The sequence below is a fragment of the Passer montanus genome, unplaced genomic scaffold (assembly GCF_014805655.1).
Source record: "Passer montanus isolate IOZ18808 unplaced genomic scaffold, ASM1480565v1 scaffold12, whole genome shotgun sequence".
NCBI lineage: Eukaryota > Metazoa > Chordata > Aves > Passeriformes > Passeridae > Passer > Passer montanus.
Genome location: NW_024358722.1, coordinates 6,385,969 through 6,408,742, shown reverse-complemented (window position 1 = coordinate 6,408,742; position 22,774 = coordinate 6,385,969). Strand labels below are relative to the sequence as shown.

Here is a 22,774-nt window from a genome sequence, read left to right as displayed (position 1 = left end):
TGCTGATTCAGACACCTCTGGCACAGTGAAACATAGCCTATGTCTGGATATTGTCCAAACTCTTCACAGGCTGTGCTCTGCACCTAAGATGTGTACAGTATATTGTTTTATATGAACAAGCACATGATTAAATTTAATGGACAAGTTGACATGAATGGAAGGTTTCCTTTTAAGCAGCATGAGCTTTTGACTATGTAGCTGAAGTTCTTTCCTGTAAAAGTCGAGATGGCTGCTGCTCATGTTGCATTGCTGAAGCAAAATCACTGCATGGACAGAGGATGCCGTCCTATCTACAGATAAGTGGAATGGTTTGAAAGCTAAGCCTGTAAATAAATACCCTATGCCTCCATATGACTTGGCTGGACCAGTTTTAGGGAAAACTAGCTATTAATGCCAGGGGAAATCAAAGTGTACTTTGTAATTTGGGACAGACTGAAGGACCTATATGTGCAACAGGAATAGTCCCACGATTGCTGTGCTAATCCTGTCATCCCTGGGTGTCCCACTTGTCTCTGCAAAAGGACATTGTGTGACTGACACAGGCAGGACAGAGCAAGGGCATTCAGGCTCTGGAGAGCTGCAGGGTTGTTTACCCCGAGGAGCAGGTAGAGCTGGTGGTTCAGGTTCCTGTCTGTCAAGGTGGACATAAGGTGCTCAGTCACAGCAGAGTCCTGGGCTTCAGAATGGGAATTGCCAAGTTATGTACAAGATAGACATGAAACAATGTTAGAGATTCACAGCCTCAGAAGCCTCAAGAAGCAAAGGTAATCTCCAGGCAAACACCTCTAAGCATGGACAAATAGACACTCCAGTTGTGAAAATCAGTATGAAAATTTCCTCCAAAGTTTTCCAATTATTCACAATAAAATTGCAGTGTTTGAGAAGCTAAAAATTCTCATTATCTGGAAGGGACACTTGGAATGGGGACGCTTGGAATGGAGACACTTGAAAGGAAAGACTGCTGATGGCTGGTCAACCATCAACATAAACACCTATCTGTCACACTCTTGACAAGAGGTGCTCCCTATGCAGACCAAACTTGATACCTGTAAATATACTATATGAATGAAAAGTATTCTACATAAATGTATATTATATAGACAGTATATAAATATATATAGATAATACACATGTGCACACAATAGGATTTTAGGGCCATGTCTGTATCAGTAAATCTGGGGCAGTACGACTCCATCATCTAGAAATTAATAGCTGATTCCATTTAATTTATTCTTTCCATGGGTTTGGCCTGTGCCAGTTAACACTTTTCCAGACAATTCCCAGGCACAACTGAGGGAGTTACTGTGGGCCAGGGGCCGTTCCCAACAACCACTTGGATCCAAATGCCTTGCTTGAAGGATAAAAGAGTTTAATGTTATTGGTGCAAGCCATCCTGTGCCAGGGCTCTCGGTGCCAGAGAACAGTCCTGGGCACGTTTAATTTACTGGTATAGACATAGTCTATGAGCCCAGGGGATTAGGCAGGGTTTTAAGGGTTGCATGCCTGGACTTAGGTAGTTGATTTCTCCCAAGATCCATTTTAGGGAGCCTTGGGTTTTTTTGTGGACATGGACCTTGAGCCTTTAAATCTTCTATTACCTTGGTTAAAAAGCCTTGCCTTCTGGTGTTCCTGACCTTTTGGTATTTTCCCTAAATAGCAAAAATCTGCTGGAAGTTAAACTGGGTTGTAATTATGCAGTTTTATTATCGCTGTCTTCATGACAGTGGCATATAACAATAGTGAGCTCTGTTTAATTAACACTTTTTAAATATTTTTAAGGAGAAAGTCACATAAAACCTAGGAGATAAAAATTAAACCATACAAAGCAGTAATATTTCAAAGCTTGGCTAATTTTCATCAGGCTTCATAGAAAATAACTTCCTTTGTCTTCGGGTAAAACGTGGAGATTTTAAGATTACACATATATTGCTGTATGAAATTATAGGGGGACTGATTACATTTTGAAAGGAACACCCCTGCAGGTGTATTCAGTTACTGATCCTTGGGGTACTGCATCTCTTGGGAATGGTGCTATTAAGTTTCTAGTACGTACTTGAGCTTTGAACTTTTCTATGTTCTCTGAAGAACAGCACAGAAAGGCGTCTGACTGACAGCAGCAAACCTGCACTGAAGCACAGGAACAAACCTCTGTTGGTCAGGATGCTAATTGCAGTGCTCCAAGTCACACACTTCTGCTGACCCATGTGTCTGGTCTAATCATAGCTCTTCCTCCTAACTCTTTCTGTCACCTCCTTAGCCTGACTCTTACTGTAACCTGAGTTTAATTTCTGTCAATGCAGGCACCACATTAGTGTCAGGACACACGGCCAGGGCTGAGATCAACTCTGACATAAGGAGTGTCCTTTCTTATCTGTGCAGCTCCAGTCCATCTGGTGGGACTGCTGCTCTCCTATGCAATACATGACCTGGGTATCCAACCATCCCAGCCACAGGCTGTGTTGGGACAGCTCTGATGTTGTGATGATGGTGCACCATGGTGATGTTAGCAGCAAGGAAATGGGCAAAAATATACTGAAATTCCATTTGTCTGTGGGTATGATGAGTGTCTGCCATATATAACCAAATTAATCTGGCTCTTCAGAAGTCACCCCTTGGGTTTACAAGGGAGAACAGAGGATGGCTGGGAACTGATGAGATGAACATCTGATCCTTTAGATGGAGTCTGTCTGTTCTGTTTTTCTTGCCATTTGCCATGCATGCCTCCCAGAGATGGAGTCCCACACACCTGCCACATGCGTGGCTTTGTGGTGCGTGAGCGGGTTTATTCTGGGGATTTGATGCTGTGTATCTGGGCCCATTTCCCATCTAGAGGGCAACCAGAATACATCGAAATAGATCTGGCTGAGAAAGAGGAGAGTTTTTTCAAAAACATGCTCCAGAAAATGACTCATTAATACTTCTAGGAATACTGTCTGTGGTGTGGAAACTAAGATGAAGAGTTTTTCTGTGCATTGTCTCCTCTGAGTGGAGTCAGGTGTGTGACCATACTTTGGCTTGCCTTTGAGGGCTAGGAGCCTGGTGTGGGCTGCAACTTGTGTCGGGCTCTGATGTCTACTTGTCATCCACTCAAGTGAAGAGAGGTCATCCTAGGCTGGGATTTGGAAACAGGCCTGATCCTTTCACTCTGGCCTTCTGTGCCAAGGGGGCTGGCAGAGCCTGGGAGCAGCAACCTGGCTGGCAGTGTGTGCAGACTTGGAGCAGCAACCTGGCCGGCTGCGTGAGGCACCCAGACCTTTGGTTACCGAAGTGCGATTTCCCGCCCGAGCGTGTGCTCACAGCTCGCTGCTGCTGCTGCTGCTACGCGGCAATGCCGCTTGCGCCCTCGGCCCAGCCGGGAGAACGCGCACGCCGGCAGAGCTGGAGAAGCTCTGCATCCCGTGCATCCCCTGCATCCCGTGCATCCCCTGCATCCCGTGCATTCCCTGCATCCCGCGGGTCCCGGCAGAGCGGCTGGGCGGGGACAGCGCCAAGCCGCGGTCTGCTGCGCCCCCTGGGGCCGCCCGGGCGGCACTGCAGGCACTGCAGGAGTCGGGGACGAGACAGGAGGGGCTCTTCCCGAGCGTGGAAACAAAGAGAAATGAGGGACTGATGGATGATAAGATCGCCATGAAAATATCTCACCCCCCACCCTTTATCAGCCCATCTTTTCTTGCCAGCTCCCCCCACTTTTTTGACCATTTGTAGTGTTAGCGTGACTGCATGCAGAGCTCATGGTTTCTGATGCCAAATCTCATTTCCTCCCTCCCAAGGCTGTTTTCATCCTTGTTTACACAGCCTAGAGAGCTGTTTCAAGTGGAATTTCTGGTGAGTTGCTTGCAAATAACTGTCCTTAGCTGTGGGAAAGTGATAAAGGTTTAATCGCTTGGTCTTGGCCTCTAGAAGAGTTGGGGAGGAGGTACAGGTGCAGTGTGCAATCACAGAGTTCAGAAAGCAAGGAGTGTTTTAAATAAGCATGCTTGTGATTTCTTCTCATTACAATATCTTCTAAGGCCCCTCCTTCCTTGGCCAGTCTAGCAATCTGAGCTTTTGAGGCAGAGGCTTGTGAAGACAAGTTATCTTTTTCTGTTCCTCACAGTTTTATTGGATGCTTGGACCCCTTCCGTTTGCTTCTGGCTGGTTTGTGGCCACAAATCCTCAGTCATTACCAGTTCTGCAGTTATTTTAAGGACCATATATTTTACCTGCAAGCCTTTCTGGGAGGATTCTGCTGTGTTGTCACTCCTGCAGAGGCCTCAGGAGGTGCTCCTGCTCCTCTCCCAGCCTTCCCTGCCATGCTGAGCCGCTCAGCAGCATAGGTTCACACACAGTGACTTCAGCAGACCCAAAACGATCTTTCCTACCCTGCAAGGAGCAGATGGGAGTCCTAACAGTTCTGTGAAATATCATCAGAGCTGTCTGGTGTTTGCTGCTCACTGATGGCAGTCTGAGAGGTCTGGCCAGGCTCAAAGTGGGGCGCTGTGGCCAGGAGTTGCCTGGGATGGCCCAGCCAGGGTACAGCATGGGTGTGGCCTGGCTGTTGCTCTCCTCATACGTGCATTGTGCCCGCGTTAAGGCATCAAGTTCAAACTTGCACGTCCTGAAAATTCTTCCTAGAATTTCTCTCCCTGGTGGTACTAACCTTTTTTCACTTCTCTTAGAAGCACTGACGCTGCTCACAAATGCATATCTAGATGGGGTACCCAACTAGAGGAACTGGGAAACCTCTTTGGTTTTGAAAGCTGTGTTTATTTATACTCTTGGGATAAGCCCAGAGGCTGTCTGGGCAGCCAGGAAGTTCCAGAAAGGAATTTCCCCCCATCAGACCAGGAACCACAATAATATTTCCCCCGTTCCTCTTCAGAGACTGTGTGTGCTCATTTCCTAGCATTTTTGCTTTAGAAGTTTCTCATTTTTGCAGGACCCTAGGACCTTTTTCTCTGTTGCTGCCCTTTTAAGCATTATAGTTTGAGGTTTCTTGTCTTTGACCTAAAGACCTCAGACCTGAGGCAGCTGATGAGCAGGTAAGCTCTTTTTGTAGGGGTAGACTGGATATTTCTTTCATCTTTGGACTGACTGCTCCTGACTACATGGCAGGGCTCAGAAGCACTGTGTGATCCCAGCTGAGGACTGCTATTGAGAAGGCATTCGAAAAGGAAGAGATGGGAGTGAGTTGCAGTGACTGCATTTGAGGGAAAGAAGATGAGGTGAGACAATTCCTCTTCTCCAGGGATTAGAAAGAAAGGACTGCTATTGAGAAGGCATTCGAAAAGGAAGAGATGGGAGTGAGTTGCAGTGACTGCATTTGAGGGAAAGATCAGGTGAGACAATTCCTCTTCTCCAGGGACTAGAAAGAGGGTACCCAAAGCAGAAATCATTGCTTCTCTTTGCTTGTGTTTCTGAGAAGCCAGGCTGTCCTGCTACCCTGGAGTTTCTGGCTGGCTGAGCTTAAACGGTGAGTGCTGTCCCAGCAGTCTGTTACCCAGTGGGAGCAGAAATCATTGCTTCTCTTTGCTTGTGTTTCTGAGAAGCCAGGCTGTCCTGCTACCCTGGAGTTTCTGGCTGGCTGAGCTAAACTGTGAGTGCTGTCCCAGCAGCCTGTTACTGAGTGGCTGTCAGGGGGCCCTTCCAGCCCCTCTTGCAGAGGAACACGTCTGCAGTACCATCAGGGGAAGCACAGTGTAAATGCCTGCTCTCTCAGGTTCTCCTTGTATCAGCCACATGCTGACTTTCCAATTGGCCCAAGCAATTTGCAGGGAGAGAATGGGCAGCAAGGGAATTATAACAGAGATGGGGCTGCCCAGCAGTGCTGTTGATAGGATTGTCTCTTCTTATTATGTATGTCATGTGACCTATGCTGGAACAGCCACTGTTTCTCTATCAAATAGCATCTCTTCAATTTCCGTTTTCCTTCTTTTCCTCTTTTATGGCAGTCAAAACCTGCGTATGCCAAAACATGTGTCCTAGGTACCTCATTGCTCAGATGAGGCTAAAGGATACATATGTAAAAGAGAACAAGTAGCTGTTACCCTCAGCCACCTTTAACCAGCCCTTCTTGATTCTCCTTGAATGTCCAAAGTGTTTGCATGACAGCAGCTGGCTCAGTTCTGGGATAGTTTGCAGTCTTTAAGATAATGGTGGGCAGTTCTCACCTTTCATTGCTTGTAGCTTTAGTGAAGGGTTCCTTCGTGTGTGGGGTCTGTTTCCCAAGTGCCTGTCCCATCCTCCTGGTATAAAGACTACACAGTCAGAGCTTGGAGGGCCCTTGTGTGTGCTGCAGCTTCAGCCCTGCAGCTGGGTCATGGGGTGTTAGTGCTTAGTTTGGCCTGTGTTAAGGCAGGCGTTGTGCAGAGGCCGAGCCAGAGGAGCCCACAGGCTCAGCAGCTCATACCAGGAGGAGGAATGCCCTGTGGTTCTTGATAGAAGTGATTGGTGGCTGGCTAGGGACAAGGCTTGGTGCCCTTTGTCTGTTTTGTCAGTCACACTATTCTGGGAACAATTCTCATTATTTTTTTGTGGATTGTCCTTGTCTTCTGCTTCTATCTACATACACTGGACTGTGTTTGAATCTGTTGGTGGATGGCCCTGCTCTGGAGCACCAATCAACATGTGCCTGGATTTGGGTCCCACACCTTGCTCTAAGCAAGCTCCAGGCTCAGCTTTCATTCTGCTCCTGCCCTCCTATTCTTTTTTAGCATTTTCCTTGGCAGATGCTCCTTCCCTGCCTGGCACTGGCAGTACCTCCAGTGTCTGTCTTGGACACCACCCGGTTAGGGTCATAAGCAAGGAGGAACGGATGGGGTATTTCCAGCTCAGCCTTGTCTCCCGGGGTGTAATGCGGGGAGATCCCCAACAGATGGCACTTGAAGCTCTTCCCTGGCTGGCTTTTCCCTGCAGCCCCGCGATGCTCAGACCCGTGTATGCACAGATGCAGCATGAGCCTGTCACGGCACGGTGTGTGGGAAAAGGAGACCAAAAAGCGGTTCACTGTGTAACAAGGGGCGAGCAAATCCGCAGGTGACTTCAAAGGGTGAAAAAAGCATCTCTTTCCTTTTGAGAAGGCTTGGCCAGGCCTGCCTAATGAGGCTTTCTGCACCCACACACATTCCTGTTCTTGCACCTGGCAGTGTAGTGGTACACCTTGGGCAGGATAAACTGCAGAAAGCATTAGCTTGTCCTCTGAGCACAACAGGAAACACAGCCCAGAGGGAATCTGTGCATTAAACTAATCCTCACTGCGTTGTCTTCACCCCTACTGCCTGTCTCCCCATTGCATTGTTTGGTGAGGCTTCCCACAGGGGAATATGTCCAAGGGAAAGTAAGATGAGGCACAGCAGACATCCAGTGGTGTATTCCCCATGGCAACAGTGGGCAGGAAAATGTGGAAGTGAACCAGTACCCTGCCTAAGCTCACAGTCCCCTGCCCTCTCCCTGTCACCTCAATGCCATGTGTTCTTGCAGGGAAAACTTGCCACTTGCCTCCTTTCTGCTCCTGGTCTGTCCATGAGGAACTTAAAGAGCTCTTCAAGAAATGCTGGAGCAGGCATGTGGGTTTACCCTCAATGTTGTGTGATGCATTTTTCATGCTTTTATCATGTGACCAGAGGAAACTTGGACTAGGTTTAAGATATGAGATTTGGTTTGAACCCAGTAGGCAGATCAAAACTCCAGGGGTGAGAAACCCACATGAACCAAAACCAGAGCAGAGTGATCACATGAGATGTTTGGGAACAGAAACCACTGAATTTTGCATAGCTCCAGCAGTGTGATCTAGTAACAGGCTAGATTACAGTCTGGGCACATACAGCTTAGGGGCCAGGAGGTACCACTTCTATTCTTGGATCTTCCACAGCTTTTCTCAGTGACCTTCAGAAAGTCAAGTAACCTTCTCTGACTTAGGTTTTAATTTGGGAGTAATACCATGACTTACCCCTGGAAAATATTCTGCTGTCCTCAGATAGAAGTTACTCGGTAGTGTTCTGCAACCTGTATGTGGAGGAGCAATGTCTCCAGCCCTCTCAGGAAGCTTTCTTTCCGCTATGTGATGCAGCAGTGTGACTTGTCATCTACTGGGAACCCATTCAGCATGTTGAGCCTCATCCTCAGGGCACAGATCACCTAAGACAAGGGTTGCAGCCGTAGGTTGTAGCTCTGCTTTCTGTGAGGGATTCTTTTCCTCTGGGGGGGGGGTCTGCTAAATTGCTTGTCGCTGGTTGCAGCAGTGTGTCACCATGCCTCATTCAGAGGAGATGCCATGGATTGATGATTCTGGTCATACGAAATACAAAGCAAGAAAGAAACAGCTGCTCTGCAGGTATTTGCTGAAACACATAGAGGTAAAGGTTGCAGAAGCAGGATTTGTAGAATTAGTTTCTCTCAAATTGCAAGTGCCCCAAAAAAGCTTCATCAGCACTTGGTTTTGCTGCTTACCCTGAGAAGGCCTGGCCCTGCAGCTGGTTAGGAGGCCTGGCACCAACCCTTCCCAGGCTGGGGTCCCCACTGCTGTCCTGTGCTGTGGTGGGATGGGGTGAGCTCAGGTAGAGCCTGTGGTGTGTTAGAATTGGGATGGCAGGTCCTTCTTTGTTTCAGGGAGCTTTTTCAGCTTCATGTGTTCTGAAACAAACAACTAGGCCCTGGCATGTGCCTGCCCCCAGTGCTTGATCTCTGAATGGGAAAGCAATCATACACAGTAGTTTAAGCTGATTGTGGATTATGGCTTATATCTTACAGACCATTACAAGGACAGTCAGTGTCTCCAGAGCTGAAATAAGGATTGAAGAAAGGCTTGGGGAATTTTGCTTTATATGGAAAAAAAAAAAAAGGAAAAAATTATAAGAGAGTCTCAGTTGTTGAACTTTGGGATATACATTGGTTATTGGTTAGGTCCCAGAAATAATTCTTATCTAACATGAAATATAATATTGCATATTTCTATGGCGGATTTCTGGTTTCAGTCATCATTTTACTCCCTGCTGTTGCATGCAGGATGCCAGACTAGTAATCTGCTCATGTGCACTATTCTCTGGTTTTTTAAATCTATGCAATAAGAGAAGCAGAAGTACCTATAGCAATATGTGGTTGCTTAGAGTCATAAGGTTGGATTGTGATTTCAGTTTGCTGTGAACTAGGGGAAAACTAGGTGAAAAAGTCCATGGTGTGAATGCAGAAGGCACAGAACAAGTATGGTTTAACAGATGGACAGTTTCCTACTGCAGACATCTTCCAAGAAGGCACTGTCTGAAAAGCAAAAAATTTGCTTTCCGGCTCAGACTCTGTGCTTGTTGTACTCCTTCAAGAAAAAATACTTTGCTAAGTGGAGCTGAACCGAGGCCCTTTCCCCTGCAGCAAAGATGTGCTCTCTCTTTTCCACAGTCAGCACTTTAGGAGTGCTCTTATCTTGTTACAGGCCTGCTGGCTGAGAACTGGGAACCCACAGCTAACCAGCCTGCGCTCCTCTGGAATTTGTACACAAGCAGAGACCTCTGCAATGCTTCCTAGCTTGTCCCAGGAGGAAGGTTGGGACAAAAGGCTCTGCTGGCCCTCAGGGACTGGTAATGGGCAAAAGGGACCTTTCACCTAGACACGGGGAGTTCATCGCCGGCACGGAGCTGGCAGTGGGTGAAAGCCCTTTGTTGTTACTGCTGGCAAACGTGTCGGCCGCTTCCTGTGGGCTCAAAGCGGCCGGGAGCCTATCAGTCAGCCCCGGATAACTTTCCTGACTGTTTTGCCAGGGAGGTGCTGGGGGACTGCCCATGGAAATGGGGCACCCTGTGCCCGAGGATGGCCCTGCAGCAGGAGCTGGTGCTGGCCTGGCCCTGCGCTTGCGTTTCTGTGGGGAAAGGCTGTGGCGAGCTTCCCTGCTGCTGCAGGCGCCGTGCAAGTTCCCGGGGTGGCTCAAGGGACTCGAGACAGGAGCCACGAGCCCTCCCTATAGACCTGTGCTCTGAATCGGAGGACAGGACAGACAGGTCACGGCATCCCGTTCTGGGATCCCTGGACTGAGCGGGCTGCGAGCCAGGATGCGGTGGCGCAGAGGCAGCTACCAGTCCCCTACACACCGAGCAAAGCCCGCCCAGCTCGGGGGACTCAAGGACCGCCGGCGGTCGGCAAGGGCCGGTGACCCTTTAAGCGGAGTCCCCGCCTCGTCCCGCCCCGTCCCGCCCCGTCGGGCCAATGTGCGCCGCGGCAGCCGCCGCTTGTTACAAGTTTCCCGTGGCGGCGGTGCCGGAGGGAGCCTGGGGTGGCGGCGGCGGCCCGCGATGCCCGGTGCCCGCCCGGGGCTGAGCGGGCGGGAGCGCTGCCATGAGCGGAGCCCGGCGCCACGGCCAGCGAGCTCCGCCGTCCCGCAGTGAGCGCTCTGCGCCCAGTGTCTCTTGTCCCCTGCAGCACGCTGCCAGCTGGTACCTCCCTCCTTTCTGAAGCGTAACTGAGGAGGGGGTGGACGGCAGAGGAAGTTTGGTGCTCAGTTTTTTTCCCCGCAGGCTTTGGAGAGGGGTTCCCTTTGCGTCCCAGCGCTGCGGGCTGCAGGACGGGGTGCGGAGGGGAAGGGGCCGAGCCGGGAGCGGCCGTGCGGAGGGAGCCGTGCCCCGCCGCCGCGTACCTGGCGTGCTGGATGCGAGCTCCGCGCAGCTCCGCCGGGCGTAGCGGCAGCGGCGCGGCAGATGCAGATGCGTGCGTGTGTGTGTGCTTAACCCTTTCTTGGCTCCTCGGATTTGTACCATGCTGAAGATCCTCACCAAAAAGCTCAGGAACCAGAGTTTGAACGAAATTCAACCTTTCCAGCTAAAGGTAAGAAAAGCCGGTTTTGTCTCGGTTGGTTTTTTTTTGTCCCCTTCAGGTAACTACTAAGAGGGCCTTGAGAAGCTGGAAACTTGCAGTGTTTATTATGCTGGGTCAGTTTCCTCTCAGCCAGTGTGCTCAGGAGGAACTGGCCTAGGCTGTATTCCTGTTACTTAAAGTCCCGTTCCTTTGCACTCGGAATTACCCTGCACAATTCAGATAATACAGAAAGGTGTATGAAGACAGATGCAGCTGGCTGCTCTTTAGAATGTTTTCCTTTTGATGGGATTCACATTATGTAGGTATTTGCCTAGATACCCATGTACGTGGGCAATCTGTAGCCTCTCAGCCCTTTCCAGGCTAGAACCCCACTGTGCTAGGTACTGTACAAACATGATTTACCTAAAATGCCTTTCAGCTCGTTATTTGCATTTCTCTCTCTTCTGGTCCTGAAGGCCAGAATCTGAGCTGAAGTTTGCAAGCTGGATCATTGTTTTGACCCATAGCTTTCCAGATTCTTCTTACATCCGTTTTTAATGTTTAAAATAAAACTGAGGACCACAGATTCAGGATAAGAACTGTCTAAGCCCTTCCTGCCAAATATAAAGAGGAATTTTTGAGCCATATACTGCGGGATAAAAATGGAGCCATGACGAATGAGAAAAAAATACCAGATCCTGATTTGGCAGAATTGTTGTGAACCAAGGGATATCCCTTGAAATCAGCAGAGTTACTCTGGATTTGCACCAGTACTGTGGGAAGTGCAGCACCTGGCCCCAAATGAAAGAAGGGATCTGGGAAAAGTAGCAGCCCTCGTTGCCTGAGTTGGGGGCTGGGGATCCGTATACCAGACTCTAGTGGAGTCTTTTGTATGTGTTACACAGAGGCTCATTGCCGTGTGGCTGCACTTCTGCGCAGTCACTCTGGACAGGCTGATGGCAACTTTGATGAAACATCAGCACTGTTTCTAACAAAGTTTGCTGTACTTTTTCCTCTGGGGATTGCACATTCTGTGGCTCTCAGGGGAGGCTGGGTTAGATTTTATTTTTGGAAGTAAAGTAAGGGCAATGCTTTAGGTTGTAGTGGATTGATTCAGTGCAGAGTATTTGCAGAGGCAGTGAGGGTTTTTTTAACACTGTGTTTCTGGGCCTTGGGCTGCAATCTCCTCCTTTAGCTTTATTGTTTGTCTCTTGGAGCCTCAGGTTGTGAAACCTTGAGACTCTTTGGAAGGAGCTCTCAGAGGCAGACACAGCCTTCAGGATGCTTGGAGGCATGCAGGAAAATGTGCATGAGTGGGCATCTGCAGCCATTTTGTTCATGTTAGTGCCAAGGTTTTGTGCTGCAGACAGGTGGTCTGCATTTTTGCAGGCTCAGTGGAGACAGTCAAGCTTGCACTGTGCCTTGCTTGCAAGGCTTTTGCATAGCCCATCAGAGCTGTCTTTGCAGCCTGCAGTGGGGAGTGCTACAATGACTGGTACACATGTGTATGGGCAGAAAGCCAGACTTGCAAACTCTGGGTTTAAATCTGTTTTGTAGGCCTTTGGGGACCATGTGCAGCTGCCTGGTCTTGGTTGAGCCTTGCAGCAGCATACTAATTGCTTAATGGAGTGGGCAGTGCTGTGTCTTAGGTGTTGGACCAGAGCTCCTTGCAGGTATGGACCCTGGGTAGGTGTCACAGGGGGTGAGCAGTGTGCAAGCTTCTGGTGGCTGTGCTGTGCATGGACCCTGTGTCAAGGCCAAATGTCCTGTACCATTTTGCTCTACTGCCCTCATGATGTGGGCTGCCAGGCACTGACCAGACTCAGCCGTCTTGGCCTTGCTCTGTGTCTGTGCAGGCCTGTACGTATTCTGGCTTGTATGGTCAATGCATTATTTAAAAGGTCCAGTGTGCTGTCACCGAAACCTAGTGAAAAGTTAGGTGAGAGCACAAAACCAGGTCTGTAGCCCTGTGTAGCGGTGAAAGTGGAGAATGAGCATCAAGTTTGGATAGAGTAAGAACTGATCTACATTCACCAAGTGCTTTCTGAGCTTTAACAACAGTGTGCTTAGCTGCTCATCTCCTTCACTGCCCACTTGCTTTAGCACTTTGAGTTTTTTGTGAAGTTCCCAAATTGAAGGAAAAGCAAGCTGCTGTTGTGCTTCTAGGTTACAACTGTACTGAAGTTAGCCAAAGTCCCAGGAGGCTGTCTTTGGGTAAACTGTCAACTCATTTTTACAAGTGTGGAAGATTTGACCAATCTTGGATTGTAATCCAAGCTTTGGAAATCTTTTCAGGATGAAATTTCTGCCCACTGTGAAGGTTTTATTTTTGTAAGAAGTGTCCCGAATTGGTTTAGTGTGGCTGTAATAGGTCCTCCTAGTTTTCCCCTGCTTGGAGAAGCTGAGAGGATGCCATGGCCTTCTGTAAGCGAAACCACAAAATATGCAATCTTTGGGTGTTGATGTAATGGACTTCTCTTTTTCCATTCTAAAGCTGGCCTTTAGGCAGTTGGCAGCTAGGGCTGCTCAGAGGACTTTGACTCAAGATGTGCTGGTGTCTCTCAGAAAGTGTCCTTCCATTTCCCTTTCACCATAAGTCACCATGGTGGAAGGGAAGGACTGACTGACACTTCACCTCATGTTGGGTTAGCCTGATCAGCCAGTAGTTTCTAATAAGGGTGGTTGGGCTGTCAAGTGTGATAGAGTTCAAATTTGAGTGCCTCGCCTTGGAAGACAGCTGACCTTGCTTCACAGAATCCCAGAATGGGTAAGGTTGGAAGGAATCACAGTTCCAGAATCATCTGTTCCAGGTTCCCTGCTCAAACAGGGTCATGGTAGAGCACATGGCACAGGATAGTGTCCAGACAGTTCTTGTATATCCCTGGTGAGGGAGACTCCACAACCTCTCTGGGCTTGGTCACCTATACAGTAAAGAAGTTTTTCCTCGTGTTCAGGTGAAACTTCCCGTGCATCTATTTGTTCCTGCCTGTTGCCCCTTGTCCTATTGCTCAGCACCACTGAGAAGAGCCTGGCTCCATCTTCTTGACACCCCCTTATCAGGTATTTATATACATTGATGAGATTCTTTCTGTTGCCTCTCTTTGAAACTGACCAGGCCCAGCTCCCTCAGCCTTTCCTGGTAAGAGGGATGTTCCAGTCCCTTAATCATTTTTGCTACCCCCTCCCCTAGACACACTCAGGAGCTCCACGTCTCTCTTGTACTGAGGAGCCCAGAACTGGACACAGCACTCCAGGTGTGGCCTCACCAGGGCTGAGTAGAGGGCAGGATCACCTCCTCGACCTGCTGGCAGTGCTCTTCCTGAGGCACCCCAGGACAGCACTGCTTTTCTTGGCAGCAGGACACACCGCTGGCTCATGGATGTCTTGTTGTCCACCAGGACCCCAAGGTCCTTGTCCACAGAGCTGCTTTCCAGCAGGTCAACCACAGCTGTCAGCTGTGTGCTGGTCCATGGGGTTGTTCTTCCTTAGGTGCAGGACTCTGCACTTAGCTTTGTTGAATTTCAGAAGGTTCCTCTGTGCCCATCTCTCCAACCTGTCCTTCTGAAGGGCTGCACAACCCTCTGGGGTATCAGCCACTCCTCCCAAATTTGTGACATCAGTGAACTCAATGAGGAGGCATCTGTCCCTTCATCCAAGTCATTGATGAATGAGTTAAACAACATTGAGCCCGGTCCTGAACTTTGGAGGATACCTCTAATGACAGGCCTTCAGCCAGACCATCTACCACTGATTATGACCATCAGCCTATTCACCTCACTGTCTACTCATCCAGTCCACGCTTCCTGAGTTTGCCTGTGAGGATGTTGTGAGAGCCTTGTGTTGAAAGTCTTGCTGAAGTCCATGTAGACAATATCCACTGCTCTCCCTTTATCCAGCTGTGTAGTTTTTTCCTTTTAGGAAGCAATTGGGTTTGTCAGGCATAGCATTGGTAAATTCATGCTGACAACTCCTTGTCATCCGTGTGGATAGACATGACCTCCAGAATGAGGCATTCCGTCACATTTCTAGGGATTAAGGTGAGGCGGACTGGCTGGTAGTTCTCTAACTCCTAATTCTTGCCTTTTTTGAAGACCGGGATAACATTTGCTTTTTTCCAGTTCTCAGGCACCTCTCCTGATCTCCATGACCTTCCAAAGATGATCATGAATGGCCTAGCCATGGTATTTGCCAGCTTTCTCAACATTTGTGGAAGCATCTCATCAGAGCCTGTGGATTTGTGGATGTCAAGTTTTCTGAGGTGTCTTTCCCTTGGGTACTTGTGCCCCTGGAGCAGGGGCAGCATGTCTGCTCCTGAGCTCATAGCACAGCCTGTTAGCTTAAGAGCTTCAGCTCTTCAACCTTCAGCTTCTGTGGCTCAATCCAAGAAAGGAGAGGGCATTGCCTGGTGCCTCAGTCTTTGGTCTACCACTTGCTTCAATGGTCTGGTGTTATTGGCTAGATATTAGGCCAAATTCAGGAACCTTTTTGGCTGCTTTTGAGCCAGAAGTGGGTCTGACTTTACAGGTTAGGGATCATCTTTGATAATGGCTGGCAGCTGGGTCTGTTTCAGAACAGAAATGCTTCAAAACCAGGAAAGTGAGAGGCACCTGTAACTCAATGCCTGATTTTTTTTTTTGTGTTAGTTGTCCAGTATTACAGTCTAGTGTAGTTTTTTATGATTTTCTTTCCTAGTTTTAGACTTGTAGCCCTGAGAAGCACTTCGTGAACTATTAAGTCAGGCTGATCAAGGAGCTTTTAAAATACCTATCTGAGGCTTGCATGTGGGTTTGTGATGGAGTACTGATATTGAGCCCTTAGAAGTGTTCTCTAACCAACTCCATGAGCTTTCTGCAAATCAAATGTCTTATTCATCCCCGCAATTTGGGCTAGGGGTTTCTCACACAAATGTGCTTCTTCCAAGTTTCTCTATAACTCTTGGGGCCTTGCTATTTATGTAGTGGCTCAAGTGTGGGTGTCTGTTTTCTGAGCTTTGCTTGCAAGCAAGCTCCTTCGGGCAGGGAGCATCTGGCTGGAACAAGTCTGTGCATTGCCAGTCAAACTAAGCCCTTAATTAGTGGCCCTAGGTGTTATCAGAATGAAACAGTTGGATTGTGGTGTGTTAAAAAATTAACTGGCTGGAACATGCAGCTAAAGAAGACTGAGCACTTTAAAGGTGGCAATTTCATTCCAACTTGCTGTTGACACAAACAACTTTGGAGGTGATATAACTGATGTTCTAATCAACAAAAGTTGTTAAATTACTTATGTACTTGGCATATTCACTTTGGTCTTGGGCAGAGGTAATACAGTTTGTCACTTCCTTAATGTTGATAAGTGATACAAAGTCAAATGTGAGTGTTCTGATGATAGGGAACTGTTCTACATAACTTTAATCTTTTACTTCTTTAAAGGGGGTTGTGTGCTAGGTGCTAACAAAGGCACTGTGTCAGTTCTCTTCATGTACTCTTGCAGCTCATATGTGTGCATACACAGCACTGGGGGCCAGAAAGTCATCTCAGTTATTTTCTACTGGCATCTCTACCTGGAATCAGCTATGAGACTCTGGTCTGGCTGGCCAGCCCTGACAGGCAACTGGGAACCATCTTCATCCTCCCTGTAGGAAGGGGATTCAGCTGGCTGTGCAAAGTGAACCTCAAGGCTGCAGGCAGTGACTCCTGCAGCCAGCTTGTTATTCTGTGGAGCTGGGAGCATTATTTTTTTTCTCCTTAGAGCAAAAAAAAAAGGAGTGGAGTAGCATTATTATTGATGCACGGTAGGTATGCTTTCAAAGATCTGCATAAGTGCTCAGGCTTACTGTGAATGAGGACAGACTGATTTCTGCCTTCCTTTGGGCTGATTGCTTGTTGTGTGTCACAGGTCTTCAGCTTGGTGCAGGGAAAATTTAGCTTTGTCTGCTGTGATGTGTGCAGGTTTTCTCTCCTTTGTGGGTTTTTCAGCAGATGCCACAGGTTCATTCCTCTAAAGCTAGAGGACTCTGTTTTACATTGAAACTTTGCTTTTCTTCCTGTTATACCAGCTGGCTACATTAGATGCTTCTGGTTTGTCCTAATTTCAGGAAAGACACAAATGCGTGAATCTAAGTGTGCAAGTACAATTTTGACTTTTGGAGTACCTATGAATATGCCTGAAGTTAGGCTTGTGATAATTTGGACTGGAAATATGTATGTTTGTGGGTTAGAAAGGCTGTGATAGATACTTAGCTAGGGCAAAGAATAGAACAGGCAATCCCAGCCACTTTAAGCCTTAGGTTTTTGAGACTTTTGCCTGAGGCATTGTAAAATAATAGGTTTGCAATTCTTTCTACTTGGCTTTGAAGATCTGAATCTTTGAGGGTTGTCATCTTTTCTGTGCAGACATTCAGCACTGATAATCTCCTGTAATGACTTAATTCTAAGGAGTGATACTTCAGACAAATTGCAGATAACTACATATACAGCATGATGGGGCATTCGTTGACATTGAGGTAGTTTGTTGACACATTCTCTCAGCTGGCCTTTATGACTGATAGGAAACTGTGGACTAGCTTAAAAAAAGTCCACCTCCCAAAGGCACAAATAAATCTCATTACTTTGCCTTGTGTTTCCCAATTCTTGGTTTTTATTTGAATGAAAAACTAAATTCTGAAAAGTCAGTGCTATGTATTTAACTTGGGGATTTCAGTGAAAACAGATTATTTTTCTTTGATGAATAGTGCAGTTCTTCATTTCCTGCTGTCATGCATTGTCTTACAAGTTCCAAATTGTTGAACTGTTTGGGATGCTAAATGTCTTCTTGAGCACGTAAAGAGCTCATATTTGACGTGAAAACAAGGCAAAACCAGGGCATTATTTATTTTAATTATATGGCTTTCACAAAAAAGTAGGTTCACCTTTTATTGTAAAAAGCAAGGCTTGCATCTGCTTAGGAGAGTTCTTAGTGGTGGGTGGGCAGAACACCACTCTGCTGTAGTGTGTCAGCCTGGCCAGCTTCCCTGGCTGTTCCTGGAGCATGCCTGGGGTCACAGCAGTGTTGTTTGGCTTCTTCAGAATGGGAACCAAGGGCTGTATTCCCTTTTCAGTGGGAAATAACACTCCCACACACATTGTAGGCAGCGCCAACCCCTCCCACCCCCGTGCCTTTATCTGTAGCCCCTGTTCTCCTGTTGAGTGGGATTCAGGTTGCCGGGTGATCCAGCTCTTCCTAGCAACCGGCATCCCAGGTATGTGCGTGCAGGGCTGCGCGGGAGCTGCTGTGCGTGGCCGTGTTTGTGCTCCTGCCGCCGGTGACCAGCGGTCAGCCAGCTGAGCTGCTTGTGCAGAGGCACCAGCACCACCCACAAGTACTCAGCGGGAACACCCAGGCAAGGATTTAGAGAAAAGCCAATTAGTTGTGACCTTTATCTGCACTGAAAGCATTCCCTGCGCAGCGAACTCTGCTGTGACCCAGGCCTGACAGTCGATGTGGAGGACATATGGCCCGGTGTGACCTGTGCAGAGCCACTCTGGGCACAGGGCTGCCCAGGCTGCGGGGATGCAGCAAGCAGGTGAAGCACAGCTTTTCTGGTTTGGCATGGCCACTCCTTGGGGGTGGACACCTCAGGGTGTCTAGGTTTTTCTTCCCTCTCTTGGTATGTTCTTGCTTTTTGTGCCCATTATAACTTCCTCTCTGCCATGGGCTGGTCTGTTTGGACACAGACTTGGCAGCCATATGTACCTCAGTCTATATGTCACACTGAATTGTTCAGTTCCTGTAGGACAGGCATTTTTAGGCTGGGGTGTCTTAGGAGCTGGCTGAGGCAGAGGGAGCAGATCTTACATGATGAGTGGTAGGGTTGTTTTTTTGGTTTGTTGTTGTTGTTTTAATCTCCTTTGTAATCATTGCACACCAAGTGCTCAGCCAGGTGAACTTTTGCTGTTGTCCTTTTGAGCAGCTCTAGCAGAACTGGAATGCCACAGCAGAGTACCCTTGTGAAGAACTCACATGGGTAGTTCACTGGACCATCCTTGACGGCTTCATGGAGGGTGAAATACCGTGGATGCTTATGGAAACTTCCTCTTAGACTTGTATGTAAGAAAGTTATCTTGCTTGGTAGATTTGCACCGAAGTGGTTGCATGGCTGCATGTGCAGTAATCTAAATCCTGGTTCTTTTGAGTTATTTTGTGTTAGCACAACAGAATGTCATCTAAAGGTGGCAGGGGCTAGAAGCCCAAAGAAGATTCTGTGAGTGCTTTACAAAGCAGCGGGTGTGGACCAGCCCCTTGTTTCTTTGTTTCCAGCCCTCTCCTCCCGGCACTCTTCTCTCCAGGCAGCTCGTCATCCAGGCTCAGCCTGCTGCAGAGAATCCAGCTTGCCAAGGCCTGAGCTGTGGTCCTGGGAGCAGATCCATGTCTGTGTGTCTGGCATGCACCCTCAGATGAGTGTTGTGAGCCAGGAGATGTGGTGAAACCTGGGGAGGTATCCCTAAGGCATGGTAGCCTGCTAGGCTGTTGGTTGCCTTCCTCAAACGGCATGACTGTGTTGGTTGGTCCTTGTGCCCCGCAAACACCTGAGAAAAGGCCTCTGCAGCTTTGCCTGGATTCACCTCCCCATCCTAGCTCCAGCTATATGAGAAGAACTATGAGTTCAGGGCTTGAAACACTTTCTGAGGAGGAAAAGGAAACCAATTCCTGAGTTTAGGTCTCCAGAGGAGGCTTTTATTAGTCATGTCTCCCGTTTCATGGATAGGTTCACCTGAGGTTTGTTGCCTGACTTCAAGGTAGATGGTCCTTATCTAAATTTAGATTTATGAAAGGATGGCTGGTATTTGTGAGATGTCCAAATACCTCAATGTTCATAAATATTCACAATGAGAATAGGTGGGCCTTGGTTTCTGATATATCTAGGGACCAAACTATTGCTTGGTAGCTGATTAATTGATTTGTCTGGGCTGCAAACCTGGTTTGAGCCAGGATTTCAAGGAGATCACACAATCTGAGTTGCTGATAGCACAAAGATCCTATCCTTTCACACCTATTTTGTTCAGCAATCTGTCTCATCTTACTCCTTCCTAACAGGGTCACATTGTTTCCATGATGCATGCTGGTTTTTATTTAACTGATGTCCTTGCTTCTTGGCATGACACAATCTGCCAAGCTCTATATGGACATAAGATGAGAATAAAATTTCCTTTGGTTGAATGGGGAATTTCCCATCTTAAGGAAAGGTGCCAGACAGGCAGCTAAGTTCTCCAGTTTGCTAAGAGTGTGTCTGGATGTAAGCTGGAAAAATATAAAATAATCCTTCCATATCCTGTCACCCAGTTATTACACACAAAGCCAAGTGGTTATTCCAGACAGTTGTCTGCAGCTAGACTATTCTTGTGTGTGCTTTTTTTTAATATAGTTTTTTCTTTATTCCTATGAGTTGCTTATTCCAAGGGAATAAATTTCTATGGCCAAAGGCTAATTAAGAGGAAAGAACAGAGGTATTTGGTGTGAAGCATATAAACTGAAATAATTTAGAGGCTTGAAAAATCAGCAGCTTCCATGTATAGATTTTTTTGTTCACAGAGAACCCTTTTTGTTCTGGCTTGGACAGGGCCAATCACTTTTGGTAAGCCCCTCAATGGCGTTTTGCAGAGGGCTGCAGTGCAGTGTAGCTTTTCCCATCTTGCCCCTGACCTGATATATGGGGATGCTAATTTATTATGTAGCACTTGGACACTGTCTCAGTAGCATTCTGTGGTGGGTTGGACCTGGCACAACACTCACACTTTGCTGTGTGCATCCCCCTTACAATGTTGTGACATTGCAAGTAATTGCATGGTGCTCTGTTCTGCTTCCATGAATGGGATTTAGGAGCATCCATCCCATGTTAGACCTACAGTTTCCCCCAGTAGCCTATCCTCCTGCATTAGTAACCTAGTAAGTTTCTTCTGCCTTAAACCTGTTCATTTTACACCACCAAATCTGTGTAGGGGTATTTACATCCAGAACATCCCATAGCAGAGTATTTCACACCTCAACTACACACTGCCAAATGATCACCTGTTATTTGTTTAGCACCTACCTCATACTAATTTAATTTTGTGCCTCCTGTCCTGTATATTGGAGAAGAGAGTGAATATTCAAATTCTGTCTTTGTGAATATTCAAATTATGTCTTCTTTTCTAGGTCACCCCTCCATGTGTGGGATGATCTGACAACCCATTTGTCAGATTTTCCCAAATAGGAACCACTAGGAATCACAAAATATTTACCAGGAAAGGATCTGGTGCAGTGAGAGACATTGCAAGTTATGACATGCTCCTGACTCTTACTTTGAAGGTGCCTGACCAGACGGATCAAAGACCTGGTCTGAAAGGATTAACCTACTGGTTTGCCCTCTGATAAAACACGAGAAGTTTGGTGTAAATCCATAGAGATGAAACAGCTCTCATCTGCTTGCACTCAGAGGGGTTAATGTGAGATTTTGAGGGGAGGAGAAGCCTGAAATGTCTCATGTGCTCCAAATGTATTTTCCAGCCTGACTGTAAGGCATTGTTCCTTGTGTTTGCAAATGTGGCTAATGTAGTTCTTTATGGCTGAGCAGAGGTGAGTGTCGAGTGAGGTCTCCCAACACAAGCAGCTTCTCCTTCACTAAGGAAGTATCTCAGGGCAAAGGCAGTTGCCCTCTGAGTCTTTTGAGTAGGAATGGAAAAACTGTTACCAGATGTGTTGTTTATGCCAGCTGCTGTCAGCCGTGCTTCCCTGGTTGAGGGGGCTCGTGGAATGCTGAGGAGCTGCTGGAAAGTGCCTGAGAAGCTGGCCTGTGCAAGGAAACCTTTTCCCATCACAGCAATATAGTAACTGAGCCAGGCCGATGATGGTTGGCAGCGGTGCGAGCAGCCAGCTCCCTCCCATCCTCCCTCCCAAATTAAATGCATTACAGATAAGATCAGCTATTAGAGGTGCCTCTCCAGTTCTAGGTGTCCCTTGTACTGTCTTCCTCTTATGTCTGAGAGGGTTTTAAGCCTCTGATAAATAGTGTTGCTTTTAATCTGACTGTTTGGAGCTGAGGTTTAGCAGCAAATGGGCTGTAAATTACAGATGGAGCTAAGTCGCTGTGTTTTAGTGCAGCGTGGATGAGGCCCTGTAAAGAAGGTCTTTAATCCTTCGGGGTCCTTTTTGTCTTCCTGGATTGCTGTGCTTTGTGGTGTTAACACTGCTGAATAACATTGCTCCTGCCGGGTGTGAGCCAGGATTGCCGGGGCTCCAAGCTGAGAGCTGTCGGGGGAGTGGACCTCCTTTGCAAAGGGATCTCTCTGCATCACAACTGCGTTGCTGCTTCTTTCTCATACGTTGTTTGTTCTCATCTGGGCTATGTTGTCCCCTCACGGGATGAGAAAGCTAACAGGTGAATGCCACCCTCATGAGAATCCTTGAAATTTGTGTAGGAATTAGCCATAGCTCTCTTTATTGCAGCAGCACAGCTATAAGTAGAGTAACAGAGCTGTTGAGAAACTCATAGTGTGGTTCTGTCCCATGCAGGTGACTGCCAGCTGGGGCAGGCTGGGCTGGGTATCTGAGGAGCAGAAGCTGAGTGTAGGAGGTTGGTGGGACACTTGCTGGGCAGAGGCACACCTGTGAGCTTTATGTGCAGGCAGAAGTGGAGTTGGAGGAGTGTATGGTTTCAGTGGTTGTAGCAGAGCTAGAAACCTTAATGAGCCTCTTAAGCTAACAACCTAAGGATAGTTTGAGAATTTTGTAAAAGTTCTTGCTACCAGAAGGAGTGATACGTATCACAGCATGGAGCTGCACCATTCCCCTGGCTCCCATGCTGCAGAAGTGGTCTTGCTTTGGAACACAGCGGTCTGGGAAGTCAAGAAGGAAATTGAAGGATTAAAGACTCTATTTCCCTGGTAACACCTTTGTTACCAGACCCCATCCACCTGCTGATTGAGTGCTGTAGTGACTTTGTTTTATCTCTATTTTTAACAAGTGAAATTAATAACAGTGAAACCATGGCTCCAAACATGACTGCAGCTATGTTTTATCAGAG

The 22,774-nt window shown here is 47.6% G+C and overlaps 1 protein-coding gene across 5 annotated transcripts in view; it reads left to right on the top strand.

Annotated features, from left to right (window-relative positions):
• The first annotated feature begins 10,187 nt into the window (after positions 1-10,187).
• The window catches only part of LOC120497017, a 63,230-nt gene continuing 50,643 nt past the window's right edge, over positions 10,188-22,774 (top strand). For all 5 annotated transcript variants that reach the window (XR_005626410.1, XM_039698025.1, XM_039698026.1 and 2 more), the window contains exon 1: positions 10,188-10,785. Coding sequence is in view for 4 of the 5 variants with exons in the window: in XM_039698025.1 (XP_039553959.1) it covers positions 10,717-10,785 (69 nt within the window). In the remaining variant the exon portion in view is untranslated. The remainder of the gene's footprint in view (positions 10,786-22,774) is intronic.